We start from the raw sequence: 24,034 nt of genomic DNA, 5'->3' as shown, positions 1-24,034 counted from the left end.
GAATTCTCATCATTTTCATTGCTACTAAAAAGGCATGGAGGCAAACAGGATGTTTCATAAAAATATAAATGGGGAGGGTGATGACACTCTACCTGGGAGTTAAATATGGACTATTTTATGTCTTTAGTTTACTTTCCCCCTCATTTCCTCTCCTCCTCCCCTTAAACCTGTGCCATATTTACCCTTTGTTTAATAACAGTAAGTTCATTTAAAGGATTTGCCTGAAAAAAATAATTGTGCCATATACAAAAAGGATTAGAAATGCCTTTCTGCAGAAATCATGTGGAAGAACACAGGAAACGCACTCCTGAAGCCCACTCTTGTGCTAAACTGCTTTGCTCATCACATAGGAACGATGGTATCAGGGTGCTCCTGAATGAATTTGGATTACAGATAACGGAAGTGGTGTGTCAACCAAAGGGTCCTGGGCAATTAGTAAAACAGAATTACGTTTCCTAATCCTAGCAGGAGCTGGGTACTTGGATCCCATGCCTCTATTAACACCCTGCAGGCTCACAAAACTGATGAGCTTGTTCTACTCAGTGACTCACAGCTTTCCACTGAGGTCCATTACTTGCAGATAGCATATAAAGATGAGCATGATGGAGGCAGAAAGACAGGGAATCATGGAATTCCTGAGGTAGAGATGAACTGAGCACCGTAAAGGTGAGCAGAGGCAGCGCCCGCCAGCACAGCAGCAAATGACTAAGTACTTTGATTAATGGAAAAGTCCTCGGTTCCAGTTAAAAACCTTGAGTAAAGTATGAGAATGCTGCATTTTATCCAAACAGCAGTTTAATTTAACGGCTTTGTGTCTTTCTAAATATATACCTACAATCACTTTGCCCGATTTCATTTCTTTCCGGACTCTAGCTTGCCAGCCGCTTGCTTCGGGAGCTATTCCACGTTCTTTACTGACCCCGTGTGGTTTCTTACTCCAAGCAGAAATTACTTTCGCAAGCTCAACGTCACGTTCAATGGGAGTTTACTTACGATAAAGGCAGCAAGAGACTCCTAAAGGACAATAGTTTAATACGCCATTCAGAGCTGCTTATTCTGGGGGGTTATAACCTCATTCCCTATTCATCCCTTTGTTAAATGCTATTTATGTTGCTATATAGAAGTTAAAACTGTATGAGGTACTTGAATAGATGATTTCCAAGTGATGCCCAAATCTGCCAGGCTCAAGACTAAGGTAACTATATCCCCTAGAAAATGTAGACAATGAAGTCAAATGACTATGGAAAAGAGTAATATGAAAAGGGATTTATCTACCTTAAGAATAGGATTTTCAGAGGATACTGCCCTGGACAGCGGATATCTGGCTGTGAGCAGTGAAATCAGAGAGGGAAGAGCTCCCAGGTTCCCATTTGGCACTGTCAACATGTTTAATCTGTTTAATAATCCTGTGGCCACCTGAGTCTACTTTGTTTTCTGCTTTTATTGCCAAACACGCCATCCCCTGCAACAGAGCAGTGTCTAACGACATGAAATGTAATTAAAGAGGCTGCCTAGGAATAATATTCAAGAATTCTTGCAGAAATATCCTGCGGTAGCAGTAATAAAAACCCCAGACAACAAATACGATGCTAGAACAGCAAATCCCTAAGTGACAGAAAGAGAATTGCTTTTATATATGCTCCCTCATCCTTTAATTATGCTAATTACTGCGAAGTTTCACTAATACAAAAGCCTGGAGTGTAGAATTTGCTTTTAAGCATAAAACTCATTTCTATATAGCTAAAAAGAGTAAAATTCTGATATAAAATAATCATCAATGACTTCAGTTCTACCTGAACTTAGTGCAAATCTCGGCCACCGAACACTGCAGCCATGAGACACTGCAGACCACGACCGACTTTAAAACCTTGGGATTCTGTATCCAATGAAACTATTTAGCACACACAGGCACACACACAAAGCTGAAGGTGTTTTCTGCATGATGTTAAGAAAATAATCTGATTAAATATACACGTTGCTGGTGGAACAAAAGCAGCAGAAATGCGTGACGCTTCCCATGTCTGGTAATTCCATAAACAAGTGCTGCTGCTCTCGGACCTTGTTCACTGCATTCTCACATTTGCTGTGATATTATAAAATCATGTTTGTACATTTTACTGGCTTCTAGCTCCAAAGGGTTACCCTATCCTCGGGAACACAGCCTGCCTCCTTCATCAGCTCCTGCTGCTTCCTCTCAATTCCAATCCTGGGAACACAACCTCCCCAGACGTCCCACATAAACTGATTACTTACAAAATCATTTCCATAGACATGCTAACGTCAGTGGCGATTAGCCTGCAGAATGCAGCATGCAGTGATGCTTCTGAGCCCAGGTTAGTGATGCTAAGTCACTGCCAGCAGCAAGCAGAATGGGGATTGGTAATAAAGTAGAGAGAAAAGACAGACAATAAAGAAGCAGCATTTTATCCCATGGAATTCTCCTCTTCACATCAGAACCACTTTCTTTGTATTCACATTTATGATTCGCAAGGACTAAACATGAATTTTGCCTAGGAAGCAGCTGTAGGAAACTGTTCTCTTTTCTTGGCAACACTTCTTTGGTGACAACACAAATAGACCAAGGATCCTGTCAGCTGTATCAGTGCACTTCGAGGTCTGTATTTTACAACAAAGCGATCAACACCATGTTAGACGTAACTTCACGTTTACCCCAGAGGTGTTATTTCAAGGTAGATTTGCTCTGGTTTAAAACACATTTACACAGAGAAACTTGTAACTTCCCTGCATTAAACAAGTTTCATCAATGAAACCACCATGCCATTTTACTTTCAAGTAAGAAGAGGTGTAAAGCATTGAGGGAGGGTAGTCCTCTTCTGTACAGGCTTTTCTGAGATAAAGATACCAGATAAAGAATCAAGGTTAAGAAAAAATAAGTTACTGATTGCATGGCAAATGATTACTGCACTAGGAAATACTTGCTAATGACAAATACTCTTTGTTTTTCTGGTTCAGCATTAAAGCATTTGGTAAAATCATGCATTAATGATATCAGCATCTCTTCAATCATAAAATGTGTCTTTTAAATTAAGTATTTTAAGCTTTGAGCTATAAGATGCCAACTGCTTCAGGTCAACTTAAATTGCAAAACCACTATCTGAAGATGATAATGGGTTCAATTATTGCCAGATTCTTGAAACAGTTTACATCACAGAACTTCAAATGATGTTTAAATTGTAATTAACCAATGTCCGAAACTGAAAGCAGGATTTGTGTCAGTAACCTTTTTGCCTTAATAAAGCAAGAGGATTTGTTAGAGATACATGCAACAAAAAGTTCACACACGTACGTTCTCGATGCTGATGTGGGCCTTTTACGGCACTAATTCAGTGATGCGGTGATTAGTGAAAGAAGGAAAATGGGAAGTAGACAGGTGAATTGGTATTTCAGGTATCAGAGCAACTGTGCATATGGGTAATATCTTATGATATAATATACTCCAACCAAGATACAGCAATATATGTAGTATATTATGTAGTATATTGTATCATAAAACATACATGCTATGTTATGTAAATTTATCTATTGAAATATACAGTGAACATGAGCATTATCAGATCTGTGGAAGCTAAAGTTCCATGAGTGTCTTTCAAATTAAAGATGCACCATTTTCCATTTTCCATGAGAAGGTGGCATTCATTTAACTAATTCCTTCAGAAGGAAAGGCATCTGCTGAGGTTTGAGTAAGAAAAATTTGGATCCAGGGAGTACTTTATGACAAATCATAGAAGATGCGTATTTCATTTTTTTATCCATTAGAAGAGCTTAAACTGGGCAAATAACAAGTGCATCCTTAAAATAAGGTGAGAATGAAAGTGAATTTAATCAACTTCAAACACTGGTAAAGAGGATTGTGTGGAGAGGAAGGTGTGGGAGAACACCAAGGAGAAAACTACCTTGAAGAAGTGGATATTTACATGACAGTCCTGGAAGAGACAGGAAAGGGAGAAACACTGCTTGGTTAGTAAAGGGCTTGCAAAGCAGAACAGCAACAATTAGTAGCAGAAGTAAGCAAAATCAAAGCAGCGAGAATACGGAAATGGACACGTCTGCTACACAGAAAAGTCACAGAAGAGAAACCATGGTGTTAATACCCTGCCAGTACAGAGTACGATGCAGCACAGTGGTCTGCACGCAGCTGCTCTTCAGTGCGAGCCTCAGTCGTGTGCATACACACGCTTCATGCATGGAACACTCTGCAATGTGTTAAACCACTGCAATGCATGAAGCTACATGAATGCACAGATGTGTGCAGGCTGGGCTCTTCACAACTAAATAAGCACTGCAGAGGGGTGACAGCACAGAAGTTAGGTTTGATTGGGTTTGGCCTTGTTTTGAGACGCACATTTAACCTTTATGTATGGGATGAAGAAATCCCTGCTGTCACTATGATTTTCTACATTCTTCACCTTAAATCACAACATACAGGCTGAGAAAAGCCTTACAGAGATCACAAGCTGATACAAACTGAGACCAGAGATGTATGTCATCTGGTTAGGAAATTTCAGGTTCTCTAGTTTCAGATATGATGACTCAATGGGAAACCTCCAGATAAGTGCATATGGGAATTCCCTGTGCCAAACTATAGCATAGAACAGATGGAGTCATCTAACAGCATCTCTATGCTGCTGCAAAGTATTCTCTAATGATTAAATATGCACAATTTAAAAATAGGAATGAGTGCCATGGCCAAAAAAAGCAGCTCATCTTTTTCTCTCTATATATACATAATGAGTGTGTACTGATGTGCCAGTGATATTTTGGCTGGTCATGATTTCAGTGCAGCTTAGTGCCTGTTTCCTGAAAAGTAAATTTAATCCTTCTGTTTACAACCTGAAGTGTCAGCAATGTTAATTCTCTTTCCCCTGTCACCTTTGCTGACCTGCCTGAAGTTACAGGGATTGCTTCCCAATGGGAATGCTATTGGTTAGATAAGGACAAAAACCATTGCCAGCCTTCAAAGACTTAAATGTCTTTCACAGCCCTTGCTAAGGCTTTAGGCAGAGACCTGAAGAACTTAACTCGCACATTAACAAAATCACAAGCTCCTCTACAGGACTGAGTGAAAATACCATATTTAATCAGAAAACTCACTGGGTTCTTCAGAAGCTACTGCAAGAGTCCCTGGAGTTGTCTGCCAAAGCCCTGCCTATGGACCTGAAGCACTTTCACCCAGCCTCCAGCTCAGCATTGAAACTGCTCTAGGATGTCACAGACATTGATTAAAGGAAGAAAGCGTCCTTCTGACCTGGAACTGTTGTGAATTACCAGAAAAATGCCAGATTAATGAGGAAGCGCTGGCCTTCTCCTTTCTAACAGAGCCACCCCAAACTGCTCTCAAAGAAATACTACTAAAGGGAGTGTTAAAGATCTAAGAAATGCAGCACCTGCAGAGAAACAAACTGAAATGACGCACTGATGCTCAAATGAAAGAGGTTTCTCTAGTGTTAGACTATTAACATTGAAAGTCATCATAAAGCCTTAATTGTGCCTTGAAATGTGTGGCAATTTTCCAGCATCGTTTAACACTGCCTGTGCTGCCACAAAGAGGACACTGATGGTGTAAATACGTGTTAGCTTCCTATGCAACAGACTGAGATAGGCTTTTACATACAGACTGAGATAAGCTACTTGTTCAAGTCTGCACGAGGATTAACACACAAGTTTGGTTGAGCAAAATGCTGCCCTGCTTCTGGAAGAGTTTATAGCACACCAGAAGTGGAAACACCTACAGCTCCTGCCTCACTGGAGCAATTAGTGGCATTTATAAGCCTGATGCCCAAGCACACTGTCCCTGTTCTTCTATTTACAATATTAAGGCACTTTAGAAGACATTTTCTTTAGGATCATAATAATAGCTCTGTTTAGAAGCACTGAGATGTCAACCAAATGTCACCACTGACTGTACACTTCCAATTATCAGATGTATCTATCCTGCTCTGATCTCTCTTCCTTCTCTTGTTATGATTTGATCTGTTCAGTCTGCAAAAGGGAAGTACAGGTCTAGCTTCTGTACAGCTTTCATCAGTGATTCCACTGCACAAAGCTTCTGAAAGCGTAACCTGAAAACGGCCAAAGCAAGAGTGCGGTGTGTCCAGAAGCACTGCAAAGCTGGGTCTTGTCACTTCCTGGCAGCAAAATTATCCCATCAGGCAACTGGACAATAATCATAGAATCACAGAATGGTTTGGGTTGGAAAGGACCTTAAAAGTTCATCCAATTCCAACCCCTGCCATGGGCAGGGACACCTTCCACTAGAGCAGCTTGCTCCAAGCGCCTGTGTCCAACCTGGCCGTGAACACTGCCAGGGATGGGGCAGCCACAGCTTCTCTGGGCACCCTGTGCCAGTGCCTCAGCACCCTCACAGGGAAGAGCTTCTTCCTGATAATAAATAAGAGCTGCTCCTGGATGGTTTATCCAGCAGCTGAATCAATCCCAGAAAGGGGAGACTGGAAATACAGTGCACAACCAGTATGGCCACTTTCCCTGGGTACCCTGCCTGGCCTTCCTACCACACACAGGTTCATAGATCTGGCCCACGGTGCCAGCTAACAGATGGAAATGGTACCTGATTTTAGGAACACTCACTGGTAATTTGCAGAAAACATAGTGATCAGGACAATGCCATTGTACTGTGGAGGGATTTCATTGTTATTCATTTCACTAAATGGAATGGTACAAAACTCACTGCCAGAAAAAGCCATGTGCACTTGATGTCTCAGCTGGAATCCTAATCAAGCTAGCAGCCGCAGCAGTAGGTGTGGATGGACGTCCCCAGGAAGCACATCCTGAGGTCCACCAGAATGGTCCCATATGGATCCCTACAGTGGGGACAGCAGTCTGAGCTCTCCCACAGAAACTAGGGGAATGATTTTGTTCTACTGAAACCCACACAGAGAGCTACAGTAAAGGAAATAATCAGAGCAAATGAAAATGCCTGACATCTTTAGACTATGTACCAGGAGAACCATTACGTACTTTCCCATGGAATGCCTTAAGATTATATGAGCACTAACCTATTCCCTCGTAACAACGTGCTTGGGTCACCTTAAATACTAAAGCTGACTGAGGCGATTCAGATTGCTCCCATCACTTAATGTACCTTGTACTTGGTAAATGTATCCATATGTAAGAATTACAGCTACTCTGCTCTTTTTCTAAGTAAAAAGAAATCACTGCTATGGACCATAACAGCTGCTTTATTTTTAATAGCATTTTCCGTGACGGTGATGTGGAAAGAAGGGGACAGACAGGAATTAACCAGCCTACTTTTAAACGCTATTCTATTATTATTCTAAGGTGCTATTTAAGTACCAAGAAGTGCTTTGCTAAGCAGCAAATTACAGGAAACGGGGCTTGGCAAACTAAAAAAAACTTTGCACAACAAAAGTTTTAGAATTTGCACATTTCCCCAACTAAAATAACGGAATAATGCTCTAAATGGCAAAAATTACTGCTCAGATCAGAGCCAGGTTTGAAAACTACAATAAGGTTGCATTATGTCAATATTCTGCTTTTTTGACTGGCAAAATACTATAAGAAGTATATAACAAATAGTAGATATTGTGGTTAAAAGACTTGCTGGTTTGAGTCCACAGAGCCACCTGGGAATGTTGGGAGTTCCCATGGCAACCTCAGCATGGACAATTACGGAGCAGCTACAATTACTCTGAATATGCCTGTTGAGAGCAGGGTTTCGTTTTGAGATGGCCACAAATAATGCCATTCCGGAGAGAAAATTCACACCCCAAGGTTGAAACCAAACGAAAAACAGTGACAGATTTTATCCTGCCTCCACTTCCTACAGGAGTATATTTTTACCTCTAACTATTAATAATGATGTATCATCTATAAATCACTGAAGACAGATTTGATCGTACTGCTAAATGAGCAGATAACTGATTTGTAGGGCAAGATCCAGAACATAGATTCATTACAATTTGCTGCAGAGAAAACAGTGCACTGCACCTACAGGCAATGTAACTTCATTTCTATACAGCAGACAACTTTGTATGGTAATACATAACAGAGTATAGAAAAATCTACTTAGTGAGGTCTCTGTGTGATTCCATTAATGAAAGCACCATCCTACTTAATCCTCCTCTTTCTTTTCCACATTTGGTCCCATTTGTTGGCTAGGATCTCTAACTACTGGGTGCAAGTCAGGTGTTAATTCGTCTGGTTTGGAACTGCCAGAATGAGCCATGAGAAAACTTCTCATCACAAATAGTTTCTACTGTTCAATTACAAATGTAATGAAGAGAATGTTTCAATTTCTTATTTATTTCTTATTTATAATCCTGTACAGTTATTTGATGGTAGATTTACACAGAATAAATGACTTAAAGCATCTGTGCCAGAAGGTCCAGTCAGTAAAGCAGCATATCAATGAGATCTGTGTGACTAAAAAAGCACATTTAAATAAGAAGTCTGGGTTGTTAAAGTGGAGCGAGAGGGATGCAACAGGGTTGTGTAAACAGTCTGAAATCAGTGAGAGCTTGAGGCCAAATCTTAAAGATGCCCATTGAACCGCAGACACAGGCAGATACTTTACGTTTGATTTAAATGAGAGGTAGCTCCTAAGTGCTCTGGGAGAGCTACTAAGTAAGTTTCTAAACTTGAGTCAAAAGGGCAAAGTCAGGTTTAAGGATGCCTTAGATTTACCTATTTTAAGACCAGAAACTGGTTTCAGAAGTTTCAGCCTGCCCAGGACAGTGGTTGTGTCACCATCCCTGGAAGGATTTAAAAGACGTGTAGATGCAGTGCTTAAAGCCACCACCATGGCTTAGAGGTGGACTTGGCAGTGCTGGGTTAGTGGCTGGACTCTTAAAGGTCTTCACCAACCTAAGCAATTCTATGATTAAATCACAAATAGCAGCATGTTTCTCTGCACTATCTACTTGTTCCTTAGTACAGGGTACCTAAAATAAAATGACTATTTAAGCCAAGATATATATGATAAGAAAAATAATGTAAGAGATGATCAGTCAGCACCACTTATGTGCCATACCAGAATAGCTAATAAGTTAAATACCACCATTCAGACATCTGTGATGATTATTTTTACAAGCTATAACAGTAATCCCCCTCGAAACCAAATATGAACATTACTTGGAAGCGCTACTTCCCCCTCTTCCTCCTTACAGTGGTACATGTTGGAGAGCATGAGGCTGAACCTAAACCCTTTTACCATGTAACACTGCATTGTACTAGCCTCGGTCTAGCTATAATCACGTATTTTGTTTGGCTACCAGTATTCCCATAAATCATCACTAAGTTTTAGAACTGTTCATTATGCAACTCTAAATGATACTGCTGGAGACACTGTGTTCACGGAAAACCTATTCCCTTTCCTTGATTAATTCAGACCATTAAAATAGCACCAACCAGGCTACCTGCAGGAGAGGGAAAGCTTCAAATACACAGTGCTGAAGCTGAACTAATTACACTCTGAGACAGACTAATTATTTCTGGGGCAGAGCTGACCCCATATGAAGCTGCCATTTCCGGGACCCAGTCCGGTAGCTTTACACAATGCAACCTCTCATGATTTCTACTTCATTGCAGGACACGGATAAACCCTGACTGTTTGTTCTGCAACCAGTGTATTTACAGTAGGCTTAAGAATATAACCTAAGAGATTGTAAATTCAATATGCAAACATACTGCATATAATAGCTGACATTTTCAAATAGACAACTGTAGTGATCTGTCCTTGTGCTGCCTCTGTCCTGAAAATAACAGATAGATTTCTATACTTCTATCACCAACATACACATATCCACCCAATTCCAGACTCTGTATACTGCACAGAGATGTGGAAGAGGTGAAAAGAATTATTTTTGAAGCTATTCTTTTTTGGAAGGATAAAAAGCGAATATGATCTTGACTAGAAAATGACCTAGTGCAGCAAAATAAAATCACACTGGTCAGATCACAATTGTAAAGAAAAGAAAATGGAATGGAGATTCAAATACTTCTCAAATGTGTAACAGAAATCATAGTTCATGCTGCAGACAAAAATATGGTAGCTGATCCAAATGTGTTCAGAAGAAATTGATGCACCTTTTCTTTTTCTTTCTTGAAAGTTGAACATGTGCCGTTTTTCCTCACTTTCTTGGGTTAACCCATCTTTTATAATAACAATGTAGAATTCTGCCTGATGGTGAACATAAGAAATTGCCATTTCAGGTTGAAAGGTACAGGCGTGTTCGCTTATGCACAACAGGTACATTAATTACTTGCTGGATAAACAGCTATACCAGAGTTGTAAATGTTCGACCAGAAAAAAGGAAAACAATAGTGTAGATTGGAAGATTTCAAATTCAATGCTGTGTATGCAGCTGGGAAAACCAGTCAGGTCAGATGAGCTGAATCCAGCACAGACATTAGCAACACACGTCGCTTCCCAAGCCCTACCTTTCCTGTTGCTGGCTTTAATGGCCAGCAAGTGTTTTGCTGTAATATTGGCTATAGCTGCCAGAAGAGGCAGACCTGCTGGCTAAGTCTGCTCATTAAGAAGCAATTCCTTTGCGTGGCACAGGGAGACCATGCTTGTGACTACCAACCACTCCAGTCTGCACCACAGGAGGCAGGAAGACTGCGGGAAGTATCGCTTTATCTTCAGTGTTTCTTTTCTGTACGTAGCCAGCAATACTTCCAACCCTTCAAAATTCCATACCCACATAAAAGCTGTCAGAATCTCACATCTACAAAGGTTTGGAGGCTCCAAATAATCACTAATTAACACTGTAAATATTTTCTTTAGAAGAAAAAGCATTTAGTGTGAAACGTTCTAAGTATTAAAATACCGTTGTTTCTGATAGTTTAATTTGTCAACTAATGGAGATGAGAGTGATAAGGGCTGGCAGATTTTGCAGCAAGGATTAAAAGACATTGAAATTATTACATATTCTTGACAAAAAAAGGTTTTCAAATACCAACTCACAAGTGTCAGGGGAGAGAAGCCGAACTGTCAGAAAAAATGGGACAACTACTGAATTACACCATGTGGTCCAACCTCCAAGAAACCCAAAGGCACATAGTGCTGTCACAGGCAACAGAAACAGCAGCACTCTAAAATGTGTCTTGTAATACATGTTTTTTTTGGTAATACAGTGGAAAGTGCATGTAATATATAGTTGCACCCATCTGTGCTTAATCCTCACCTCAAACTTCTGCCGGAGCTCTGCGTTTCCATCTTCATCAGCATCTGGAATGGGAACATTATAATATTCACCTTCCTCTTGGTTCAGCAGCTTGTACCTGTGGAACGTTTGAGAAAACAACAGTCACTGCACAGTTTAAGTGCTGCTAGATTTAACATGGGATTTAATTGTATGAAGTGTGGTTTGTATCAATGTCACAGATACGTGAAGAACTGCTTTGAAAGATCTAAAGCAAACTCAGAAACAGAAGATGTTTAACCTAATGTTAGAACTTTAATCCAAAACTATCTGCCAAGGCAGGTTAATGGACAAGGAAATTCCACCATCCTGGGGTATGATGGGAGACATCAACCTTCAAGAACCTTTGTCTCCAGTGCTTCTACAGCCACAGGCAATTGACAAAAGGTACTTTTTGAGTCAATGTGATGAGTTCTATCCCTAGTTTACTTGTTAGGACATAAGACGGTACTTTACAAAATCAGTTCCCATGTACTTTGATTTTGCAGAGCTATGTATAACATGATACACTTTGTAATGAATATATCATATTCATGATAAAAATAAGTCTTAGCACAAGAGCATGTACACAGAACTGAGTGTACAGCAGAAGCTTCATGAACACCACCAAAGAAAAACGTTCCTTTTCTTATCCTCCTTTGTCATAAATAATCTGTTTCTTAGGCTTAGTTGCATTTTCAGTGCATTTACAGCGACAAACTCCAAACCAGATTGATTATGTTGAAGAAAAATACTGGAATGTGTTATATTCTCTCCTCTTTCCAGAACTCTCACCATCCACTGGCGGGCATTTTCATAAGCTCTGACACTCCAAATGAAAGGGATCCCATGAAATCATTTCTGGTTGTTCGATCCCAGTCCCAGACCTCTACTGATAACCGTCGATCTTTGTCTGTGGGTTTTAATTTACTAAAAAGGACAGAAACAGAGGAATGTTCAATGCAACACTGAAATAAAAGAATCAACCCGTACACAGGCACTTCATTAAAAGGCATTAAACTTACAATGTGAATGATTCATTCCAGTCCGGATTCAGAGTAGAACGGATGGTTTTCGTTTTCTGTTTACTTTCATTCTTAGGATCAGGGATGAGCTTCAGTTTAACATAAGGATCTGAAAGTCCATTTGGATCCATGGGAATGAGGTTTTTTGCTTCTCGCACTGTCAACATAAAACATAGCTGATTTGTATGGGACTACAAATCAACGTAAAGAAAGCAGTTATTTGTCAAACCAGTTATTGAAACATGCTGGAAAATAAAACAAGCAAGACATGAAACCCATTTGTCAGACTTGGCATGGAAGAAGCTACTTGATGTAAAGTAAGGCTGCACTTAGCGTTATTTATAAGAACGGTAGAGAGAAATGACAGGAGAGAAGAGCAATTCACAAACAAGAAGCACCTTTCAGGCGGCTCTTTTCCTGCAATGGAATGATTGAATGCCCAAATACATCACTATAAATTTTTCAGTGCAGATCTTTTATTTCCTCATCAGTCTTAGGTTATTACAAATACAGGACTATCAGCCAAATACTATGAAGGTGATATAGCCAGATCATAATAGGTTTCAGAAGACTGCTAATTTGTTACAATCCTTCCCTGGAAGGTTCCTAACACTAAATGTCCCTCGGATTCCTGGTTTGTTCATTGTCAGATGGAATCACTGTAAGCATTTTATCATGACAGTAACCAAAGTAAAAGTGCAGAGAAGACAAGTTTAAATTCAGCTTCACAAAAAATGCTAATGTAGCTTCTATTTTTGCAATGTCAAAAGAAGGCATGAAGTGAGTTAATATATCTCTTGTTGCTACTGATCCCCAAAGAGAGACAAGAATAGTCAGCAATCTGAAAGGGGTACCATTCCTTGCAAAGACACATCCCAGGAACAAGGCAGGGATGATGGGTTACAAAATGGCTCTTACTGGGGGCTTGGCAGCTTTGGGGTTTCAGCCTGGCTGGAGTTTCTGCAGCGCTTGTGAGGTTCATTAAGTAGCTCAGGAGTCACTGAAGGGGAGTGAAGTATTCCAATGGATGAGCAAAGGCAGCACTGCCATCCCCCCCTTGCAGAGGACCAGCTAACACCCACATAACATTTACACTACAGTAAGGTTTTATCCTGCATTAACAACATTGAGCCATCAGCTCCTGCTTAACCTCAGCAGAAGAGGTGAGTTTTCCTCATGCTGTGCACACCCCATCCCACCCTGTTGTGCTGTGAGGAACTGCAGTGGTTGAGCTGGGATGGGGAATTCAGTGATTGCAACAGGGCATCTCAAAACCTACAGGGAGCGGCAATCCCTGGGCTTGTTTTGGACAGAAAGCAGCTTTCATTCAGGAATTCTTTTGTGGGATTCATAGTTTAAGATTAGAATTGTCCCTGGAAGGAAAACAACAAGAAGCTTTGAGGGTGACATGGTTCCTAGGGTATGAAGGAACACCAGCATTTAGGAGTCACTAAACTCCTACTGTCTGTGTTTTCAGCTACTGCTTTCAGAGAGTCAACCTCAGGAGGGCTGTTTAAATTTACCTACTTAACTGAAGAGATCTGAAAGGAAATTTAGGAACGATCAACCCTTAAGTTACCCAATAGCTCTTGATGGAAAACATCTCCTACAAAAGGCTGAGCCTCAGAGTCACTTAAGAACTCAATCAGAGCAGATCTTCACCAAAAGATAGTTACGGTTTGCTCAAGGCTCTCTCCTTTCCCCCCAGATTTAAATAGCATTTCATATTATGAATGAAAATTACAGACCTTCCCAGGATTTCAACCTGTTATTTCCCAGAATGGAGACTGAATGGCATCCAAGCAACACAGATATTTTATAAAGTCTCATTTTCTCTCCTTATTTATAGAGTAAGGGGAGGACACTCTGATGACGTGTAAACCAGCTGAAGTATGTCTTTTCAAAGTGTCTTTTGTTCTCCCTTTAGAAATAAAGGCAGGGCTGGGGTGGACTGACAACTGTGCTGCTAAAACAGAAAGAGATGGTCAATGCATGTAAAGCACAGGACAGGTATGTATTCACACGCTGATGTAAGTCGCTCTAGGCTGACAGACTCCTTTTACATGATGGAAAGAGTGTTTCAGTATTGGTAAAGACTGTGTTCTTCCAAACGACATAACTGCTAAGTAATGATTTAGTGCAAATCTACTACTTAGCTGTTGTGTCATTTGATCCAAGCTGTAGAGGGGAAAAACTGGGGGAAAACAACAGCCACTGCCACAGAAAATCAGTAATTCCAAGCAGTCCAACCTGCTCCATTTAATGAGAGAGGATCAGATGTGGTGGAACACGTTCAAAGAGAGAAATACCAGATATAACTGATACCCTATATCCAAAATGGCTGTAGAAAGCAGGTAGAGTACAGGAATGCAAGCTACTTATTTGGAACACGCTAGTTTATTTGTCAAGATAATTCTCATGCAGAACAGATACCCTGATGTAGATTAATTATTGAAATTAGATCCTGTCTGGAAAGGCATCACATTAACCTGAACCAACAGTTGATAATGATTAAGTCTCGCTTCTTAAATCTGTGCTTTTAAAATGAGGCAGAAAATGTGTATGGGCTAAAATCTTAAGACAAAATGTATTTCTATTCACTATGTTACTCAAGTAACTGTACCAGATAAAATACACCGTGATTTAAAAGAACAAAACAGAAACATGCACTTTTTCTTGCAGTGTTTCATCTGTAGTTTTCCACAACCCCTGCATGAAGCTGAGAGTGCTTTGCAATTGGGGAAATGATAGCTTTCAGTCCAAAGAAATTGCCTCCACTCTCATTTTACTCTGAGTTTGCCTTTTGAGGGTCTCTGCATGCAGAGAAAACCTCTTCTGTTCTCAACCCATGATGAGAAACCTTCATCCAATATTAAAATTAAGCACACTGAAAGGGACTGTCAAATACTTTTGAGGAATAACATCAAGATTAAATAACTTGCTTCAGTTGAATATTTACAGTCCCAAAGGGACTAAGAACCATAAGTGAGTGAAGGATGAAGTGACAGCTTTCAATGCAAATTGCTCGCTCTCTCATCTTACATGTGGGTTTATTTTGGGGGTTGGGTTTTTTTTGTCTTCTTGTACGCAGCACTTGGGACTGCACTGCCAGGTTTGGCACATGAACTATTGCTTCAAAATCCACCTTTTCATTTTTATTCTCTACTATTATTTCTATACTGTAGTTCGGCATAAGTAAGGAGCAGAACGCTCTACGCGTTCTCCAGCTTCCCAGGAATACACACTAGTAAGTTTTCCATTCAAATTCCTTGAACAAAATTGCTTAACAAGGTGCCTTCATGGTTAAATTTTACCTGGAAATGCTCAGTGTGAAACGGATAAGTTCTGAGGAACTGGCTGGGTGGATGCAGAGCCCTTCTTGAGGCTGTGCTATGGACTGCTCCTGGAGAAAGCCAGCCCTGATTAGCCTTGATCCATGCCTAGAAACCAGCCCTGACAGCAGGAGAAGGTGGCAGCCTGTGTGAGACTACTTCTTTTCACAGCAAAAGGAAAAAAAGCCCTCCAAATACCAGAAAAGAAGTTCAGAAATGAACTGGGAAGGAAAGAAGGAACATCTACTAAATACAGGCTGCCAAAGAAGGCATTATCTCACTCCTTGTTTTAAACTATCTGGCCCATTTGCACTTTTGTCTGCATAATTAGTACCCTTAGACATCTTTCTTCAACTGACTTAGCACTTCTTTTCTTGAGGAAACAGCATGATGGTACTTGTGCTTATAAAGAATTAGCATCTATGTGGTCCACCTCTTTAAGAGCACCCTATTTTTAACAGGATAGGTCAGGTTTCTGTAAGAGGATTTAGAAGGAGATTTCCCCTCCCCACCAAAGGCACTACCTCTTGTGTGTGGCTGAAACAGAAAAAGTGAAATGAGAAATAAAGACATTTAAAGTGAAATGAAAAATAACACCACGAAAATACATCAGCTTACTGCGGCTGGATTCTGCTATAGCTGTAATGATGGCAAGCAATCTCATACTGCTCTATAATTACCAGTTAATCAAACTCAACGCTGTGATAGAGATGTCACTCGAATTTGCAGATGGCTGAAGTGAGATACAGTTCAGCATCACTTGGAGTGTAACTTGGGTGAAACTTAAACTACTACTTGACAGTTTTCTGTCACAACTATTAAGTTATAACTATCCATGACTTCTGTACTGAGGAAAGCGGCTGGCACAACATACATTTCCCAACATTTTGTCTGGATTAGACTCTTAAGAGGGGCTGAGAAAGCACTCATGAAAATACATTAAAGAGAAGTACATGTTGAAGTGTCGAACAAATCCAGCGTTGCCCAGGTTTTCCTTCTGAAAACCAGAAATATTTGTCAGAGAGAAAAAATGTGCCACTTTCCTCCTCATGGCTAAAGAAGACAACACCATGATGGTGATTCAGCAGAAAATGTAGAATATTTGATGACTGTCCTATGGCTGTTCTTATAGATGTGCTACTTATATCCAGCAGTATCCGTCCAGAAGCCATGCCTAAAACTGGGACGCCCACTTTTCCAGGAATAGTCTAAAGCCATAAGCAAATACAGAGCTGGTTCTTAGGCATCCGTACTTTAAATAAGTATCTAAATAAGACAGAGTGGGCTGGTAGGGAACAACTGACATTTTATGTAAAGAGAAGAAATTCAGGCAGCATTTTGAGGAGCTCAGCGTGCGGATGACGAACCCAGAACTTCTTTCATGCAATCTTATAGGTTACAAGTTGCGAGCCCCATGCAATTATGGGTTTATAACTTCTTGTGATACCAGCAAACAAATTTAGTCATGGGAATGAATAAATAAATGCTATTGTCCCTGTAACAAAGCTGAACTATCAACAGTGTGAGTTTATTCAGCTCCTTTTCAAGTGAGTCACAGCTACCTTTCTCCTGAATTCCCAAATGTTGATAATAAACCAGTTCACTAATCACAGCAACCATTTCTTGCCAATCTTTAACTCCCTGCAGGCAACCCAGATGAGCAGAAATCCCTCAATCACACATGAATAGCTGCTTTTGAAAGATGATTCAAGTCTCAAATGGTCTCTCTGGCAAACTATCCAGCAAAATGATTGAAATGGAGATGGCTGTTAGCTCCAGTACATCCTGGAGTTCCTGCCTTCCCACAATAAAGCATTAGTAAATTATTCCATAATTCTTATTACTTCCTTAAGTAATTTGATACAGATTGCAGTGACCTGCCCACTACATGGGTTACTTAGGTGGATAACAGTATTCCCAACCAAAGAACTTTCTCCCCAGAACATCACCACACTCCCCTTACACACAGTTTAGAAGATTCACCTATTACAGAAAATACTCCATCTCCCTATCTGTGTACTTGTACTCTCTAAATGCAAAATCCAAAGCTGCTCCAAAACTGCTCAGCTTTCACTGAGGATTTATTATAAGATTTTATTAAGGCCATCTGATTTTATTCAGACTGAATGCTTACCTGCTGGAGCTGGTTGTGACTCTTGTACAACTGGCTCCAAAACGGATCCTGCTTTTCAATGCCCACAGTTTTCATCACTAAGAGACCCTTCAGAGATGAGACTTTTCTCTATTCCATAACTACTCCCTCAGCAGCTACAATGTCTTTTAATATCCCTCCTGAGACCAGCATCTAATGAATGTAGATGACTGGAACTCCTGCCCTTCACAAGAGTAGATGAACCAATGTTGCAGAATACTTCATTCCTATGTATTTATTCATATTCTCTCCTACTAACAAAATAACACACGGTCATCTCTAATGGTACTTAGTAAGTACTTGGTGTCTGCTAAAGGCTCTCAGGCTTTGATTTCAACTGGAAATCCCATAGGAGCAACTGTATTTGATAAGATTGAGTTTATAAGAATTACCACCATAAAAAAAAATGTACTACTGGGTAGGACAGGTACTTCATAAAACACAAGTCTTAACACAAGATGTATCTAATCATCTGAAAAGGGATTTGGACTATTAAATTTTAACTCTTATCTGTTTATACTCCTACATAAGTATGTAGCATTTTAGTTAAATTTGTTATATGCATGCAGATGGCCATTTCTGAAATGCTAATCTTCCTTTTAAATGCTACGCACTGCCCATTTCTTTATGGTAAATTAAATTTAATGAATGAAACAGGAAGATTTTAGCTGCTGCCGGGGTTGGCATTTGTAAAAGGCAGAGCTCTTTCTGTAATGAATGCAGTGACCCTGCAGGTTCTGGGAATGCCAGAAAAGAGATCAGATATTGGTGAGATAAACCATGAGATTTGTACTTTTGAGATGTTAAAAATGCCTCCCTCGTGCAAGTCATTATTTGGGACCACTTTATAGGTACTTGGTACTAAAAGCTGGTCAAACAGAGTATTCATCTATGTTCCCTTTTAAAGTTGTGGATATTATGAAATTAATGCTAACAAAGACAGACTAATACTGACCTAGACAATCGGAAGTGGAATTATGTCTGTGTGTGTGTGGTGGGGGATCCTTTGAGGAAACAGTTTTACAAGCATCCAGAAATGTGCCCAAATTCCCCTCAAGCTTGTTTGGGCAGAGGCTCTTCATTCTGCTGCCTGCAGTGACCACTGTGACAAGACATTAACGTGCAGTGCCATAGGGTGGCTCAGCAGCCAGACAAGTCACAAATGATGTGAAAAATGTAGGGAGAGGAGTACAGAACTCCTAGGGAGATGACTGCTGGAGAGCCTGTTCGGTGCTCCCAACCTCTGCCGAGGTCGCTGCCAGGTTTCCTCTTCTTTTAAAGAACAGAAGCATCAGTGAAGAATAAAACCAGGTCTTCTGTATTCTTCCAGCTAGGAAAAACACACTTTGAAAACCCTGAAAACCCCGGGCTGTGTATATATGTATTTTAATAACATTTATGTAACAGCAGGGTGCATTAGCTGACAGCGAGTCACCAACACCCTGCCTCTAAACCAGTGCCTGTGTCGGGAGGCCAGCTCCTTAGTGTCAGCTCCTGCCAAATCCAACTTCCAGCAGCTCGCAGGTCACAGTTTAGGATGCCCATCAAGTGCCAGATGGGCTTATTTTCTCACAAAGGTTACTGTTTACTCACTAAAAAAAGAGAAATCAAAACTGGGATTCAGCCACCTGCCAGCTCATTGGAAGAGCTCTGAATTATCACGGGGGTCAAGAAGTAAATGGAAGAGTGACAACACTTCTAATGCACATCAGGAGGAAGGAAATTCAGTGCAAAAGCATAGATTAAAAATAGCCAAAACGGCTTTACTTTGCCTAAAAGCAAAATCCCCAACTCAGTCCAAGCCATGAAAGGGTCACGAATTCAGTGATTTCAGAAAAAAGCAATTTAGGAGTGTTCCTATAAAAAGAGAACCACCATGTTGATTTACTGCAAGTGCAATGAATTATTAATATTCACTGTAACTCTCAAGCTAGTAGCTATAAAATAAACCACTGCTATTTAAGAACTGCAGCACAAATGAGCACTGAATGAGGCATACTGACTAGCCCTGGAATGATGAAGTTTGGCAAAGTGTGCCCATACAAAATTCCTGCTTGTGGAAAGCATTGCAGTCTCTAACACTCACACAGAAAAGACTGAATGTCTACCTTCAAGCACCCAGGTTGAGGATTTGCCCTCATACACTGGAAATCATTATGTTTTCATATAGGACTGGATCATTCCCACTATTAGTTCACTTCAAATCTTACCAAACTACTTGGGTATTTCAGATAATCTGACTGAACCAATAGCCAGCTCCATTTGGAAGTGCTCCGCTTTGATTTTCCCCTTGCATTCACTAGGAAAAAACCCAGTCCTATTTCCAATATTTTATCAGTAAAACACTCAATTTTACTCTGTGTGTGGGTATTGTGGCCTTTTTGGAAACAAAAGCTGCCACAAAACCCTCAAAGCAATTATGCAGAAGTGAAACCAAATTATGACGGATTAAACAAGTGTTCCTTAAATGAGCACATCTTGCAGGCGGTGTTATGGGTGCTGCATCACTGATGCGTGCCCTGGCTGGGACTGGGATGGTTGAGTTGCCCATCAAAGTGATTTGCAAGATGCCAACCAGAATGGCAGGTCTCCATTTAGCAGCACAAATGTTTTGCATGCAATCAAGGCTGGCTACGTTGGAATCAGCAGGAGCTAATTAACAACCAAAACAGGATGCAGAGCAGAGATATTAAGGAATTCAGCTGAAGGATTTCAACACCTACAGAGCAATTCCTTTGATAAAGATTCAGGCAAAGGCTCAAACTAAACAGCCAATCATTCATTATTTTTCCTGCTGTTCATAAACCCTCCTGGGTGTTTAATTCACCTCCCTTCCCAAAGCTAAACGCAGTGGTGATGTGCTTGGCAGCTTGGGGAACTGCCTATTCTAGCAAAGGTTTTATCAAGAAATATGGTAGAAGCAGTGCCATACTAGGAGAAAAGGAGTTCAAATGCTTTGCACAGGAATATGTCCATGAACTACCTGACAACTACTAATTTTCTCTGCTGTTAAACATGCACAAAAGGTATCCGAAACGTCACCCTGTGTGGGTTTAGTCTGTATATATGTTTTTTATTGGAGTAAAGGATCTGCCTTTCAGGGTAACTGTCATTCTTCTTTAAAGGAGTTTTCTGAAAGCCTGGAAATGCTGGCGAGCCTCAACCAAAAGGACTTAAGAGCACGGTAATGGTTATATACACAACAAGGTTCTAGTAAATGGTTTTTCTTGTTGTCCAGAAACCTACTTCACTATAGGATGGAAATGCTTTATTTATAAACACAGAAGTAACAGCATTTGCCAAGTCCAACTGCACCAAAAAGAGCTACAGGAGGAAACCTACAAAATACCTGTAACAATATTACCACATTCCCATAGAATCATAGAATAGTTAGGGTTGGAAAGGACCTTAAGATCATTAAGTTCCAACCCCCTGCCATGGGCAGGGACACCTCACACTAAACCATGGCACCAAGGGTAAACCATGACACCCAGTATCTTCTCTAATAAAACTGTGAACTGAAGGAACACCTATTTGTGTAATTGCTTTATAGTGCCTTGGTACCACACACTTGCGACAAACGTTTTTGCCCCTAGAACAATTATAAACCTGTGTAATCATCAGAAAATAACTATGTGCTATTTGTCAAATTATGTGCATTATGGCAGGAAGTTTAAGCCATATTTAAGAACCTTGCTGCAAAGCAGCCTAAAATAATGCAAACACTAAATTTAGTCACTTGGATGAGTTTCGAATTAGTATCTCTCTCATGGCACAATTACTTTTAGAATCTGCATCAGCATCTATGCAGTGCCTTACTACTTAAGCAACCACCTTTCTGTTAATGACAGGACCTTGGACAACTTCACCCCTCCTACGTCAACAGGAAGCTATCAGAAGAGTTAAGCTACAATTAGGTATCACTTGGGATCTGCTCTGACCCTAACTAACATGCATCGTACTTCTACATTTTACAAGGTCTGGCAGGAGAACGTGGAGCTGTTTGGATTTAGAGACAACTAAGCCATGGATGAATACAGTGCCAGGAGTGTGCTGGTTCTGTGAGCTGTGAGAATTCGGTGTGATGGTCAGATTTGGTCTGCATGGAGACCTCATAGCAGCCTTCCAGTATCTGAAGGGGGGCTATAGGGATGCTGGGGAGGGACTCTTCATTAGGGACTGTAGTGACAGGACAAGGGGTAACGGGTTAAAACTTAAACAGGGGAAGTTTAGATTGGCTCTAAGGAGGAAATTCTTTCCTGTTAGGGTGGTGAGGCACTGGAATGGGTTGCCCAGGGAGGTTGTGAATGCTCCATCCCTGGCAGTGTTCAAGACCAGGTTGGACGAGGCCTTGGGTGAGATGGTTTAGTGTGAGGTGTCCCTGTCCACGGCAGGGGGGTTGGAACTGGATGATCTTAAGGTCCTTTCCAACCTTAACTATTCTATGATTCTATGATTTCCTTTCTGTTGGCTACAACGGCTATGGTCTCTATTGAGACTCATTCCCCACAGAGGAAATGCGGGAGTGGTACCCTGCTCCTGTTTCAGTGTGGACACTGAATTCAGTCTCTTGCAGTACCAGTTTTGCAGACGTGTCAGTGTACATGTAGATTTGTTGCCTTCAGTGCTGGCCACACGCTAACCAGCACGCTCTCCTGAGGTAAAAGCTTTTGATGATTTGTGTTTTATGCGCATCTTCTAGTCCATTTCCTACATAAGGTCATACTTATATTTTATATGTCCTTAAAATGTTGAGCCATAATAAAATCAGGTTTTTCTTTTAGAATTTAATTTGTTTTACAGACTTACCCCTACACTTATAAAAAATAATAATAATGAAGATTTTGTTGTTATTCCCTCCCTTATTTAACTTCTGTCCATCCTAATTCCTGCCCTGTGGCCTCCCTTTGAATAAATACACTGCAATGTGACTGGCAAAGAAAATTGTTTGCATTATTTGTGCCCAACAGAAAGGCAAAATCAATAATAAAGTTCACTCCCAACTTTACATTTCAGGTATCAGATACATTCATTAGAAGCTGACCCCACCTAAACAAGAAGGCACACACAGAAAAAATGTCATGCTGTAAACACCAATTCTCATGCAGACCCTGAGCAATGAACTCCACTTTCTGACACAGAACAAGGAAGTCCTGCTGGAGTTAAACAACATTTCACGTGTCTATTTAGGGGGACAGAACAATCCTTCATCTCACAAAATACATTTTCCAGAGCTTTTTTCTGGAACCCCAGAGCTGGAATGGCTCGCTGGGATGTGCACAACCAAAGCTCACTCCTAAATCCTGGGGGAAATGAACTGCTACCCTCTCTTTCCTCCCCTCTCTCCCTCCTTCCCATCTGGGTAACTTTCACTTTACAGAATGTGGTGATTTCTTTTTCATTTCATAACTCACTGATAATATCTGGGATTGAATCCAAGTTGCTATGGCTTATTAAACACTCTGAAATGCAGGAAGCAACTCCTCAGCTGATGAAAGCCCAGAGTACTTCTGAAGATGATGGCTAACTTCCTGACCAGCTACAGCTATCCTACTGGGCTGCTCTCTGCATGAAAACCAACATCACAGTTATTTTCTAATGAATATTCCTAGGTTTTTAAAGCTACTGCTACAGCTTCCATTTGTCTGTCTATCTTTGTGAACACCAGTTCACAGCTTCTTGATTCAAGGACACGTCAAATGAAATCCTCACACTTCTGAAGGGCAAGACTCCATCACTGGCTTTTACACAGAGGTGTGACAAAGGTGCATAAGCCCATATTGTGTATTACACAAGAATGCAAAATTCCAAAGTAAGTTGTGTACCTGTTACTTCCAGTTTGTCACCATTGACTTCAGCTTTCAGATAAATCCTTCCTCGTTTCTCTGTGTGATCCATGCCGCAGAGGCTTGGGACGTTTATTACACATTGCTTATGAACGTTCATATCACAGGCTGTGGATATAAAAGCAGTTCAGACAGTCATGAGAAGCTAATAATATGACTACACTGCAAACACTGAGCGAAGAGAAAGTTAAGATTACAGTGCTTAACTGCTGGCAAGCCTTTCAGGTTACAGCTGTATGTTTTCAACTGAAGGACATGGCTAGTTTGCATCTTGGGTTTTGCAGACAGTGAATGAAACAGAGAATCAAATAATCTACTTCAGAAAACTAAAGGTATCATTAACAAAGTGCAAGGGAAACAAGTGAAAATGGACTAAAGATTTGCTGGGAATACGGTTAAGATAACAGAGCCCTCGTGCCAGCATTAGCAACAATGGGAGCTAGGTTTAAATTGATTATTTGATTTTTCTAGCAGGAGACTCCCAAGAAGAACGAAA

The 24,034-nt window shown here is 40.6% G+C and overlaps 1 protein-coding gene across 4 annotated transcripts in view; it reads right to left on the bottom strand.

Annotated features, from left to right (window-relative positions):
- Window positions 1-24,034, bottom strand: part of PRKCA (protein kinase C alpha) — a 161,066-nt gene that overhangs the window by 30,009 nt on the left and 107,023 nt on the right. For 3 of the 4 annotated variants that reach the window (XM_061455284.1, XM_061455282.1, XM_061455286.1), the window contains exons 5-9: window positions 23,518-23,646; window positions 12,209-12,365; window positions 11,979-12,113; window positions 11,187-11,283; window positions 3,915-3,944 (exon numbers count right to left, since the gene is read on the bottom strand). In XM_061455284.1, the coding sequence (XP_061311268.1) occupies window positions 3,915-3,944; window positions 11,187-11,283; window positions 11,979-12,113; window positions 12,209-12,365; window positions 23,518-23,646 (548 nt within the window). The remainder of the gene's footprint in view (window positions 1-3,914; window positions 3,945-11,186; window positions 11,284-11,978; window positions 12,114-12,208; window positions 12,366-23,517; window positions 23,647-24,034) is intronic. The other variant, XM_061455283.1, reaches the window with a different exon arrangement.

Source organism: Pezoporus flaviventris, unplaced genomic scaffold (genome assembly GCF_033815535.1).
Source record: "Pezoporus flaviventris isolate CSIRO_AGI_PZ_B2104156 unplaced genomic scaffold, CSIRO_AGI_Pfla_v1 ptg000020l, whole genome shotgun sequence".
Lineage (NCBI taxonomy): Eukaryota > Metazoa > Chordata > Aves > Psittaciformes > Psittacidae > Pezoporus > Pezoporus flaviventris.
The sequence above is the reverse complement of the archived record's forward strand: the minus strand, read 5'-3'. Positions and strand labels throughout refer to the sequence as shown.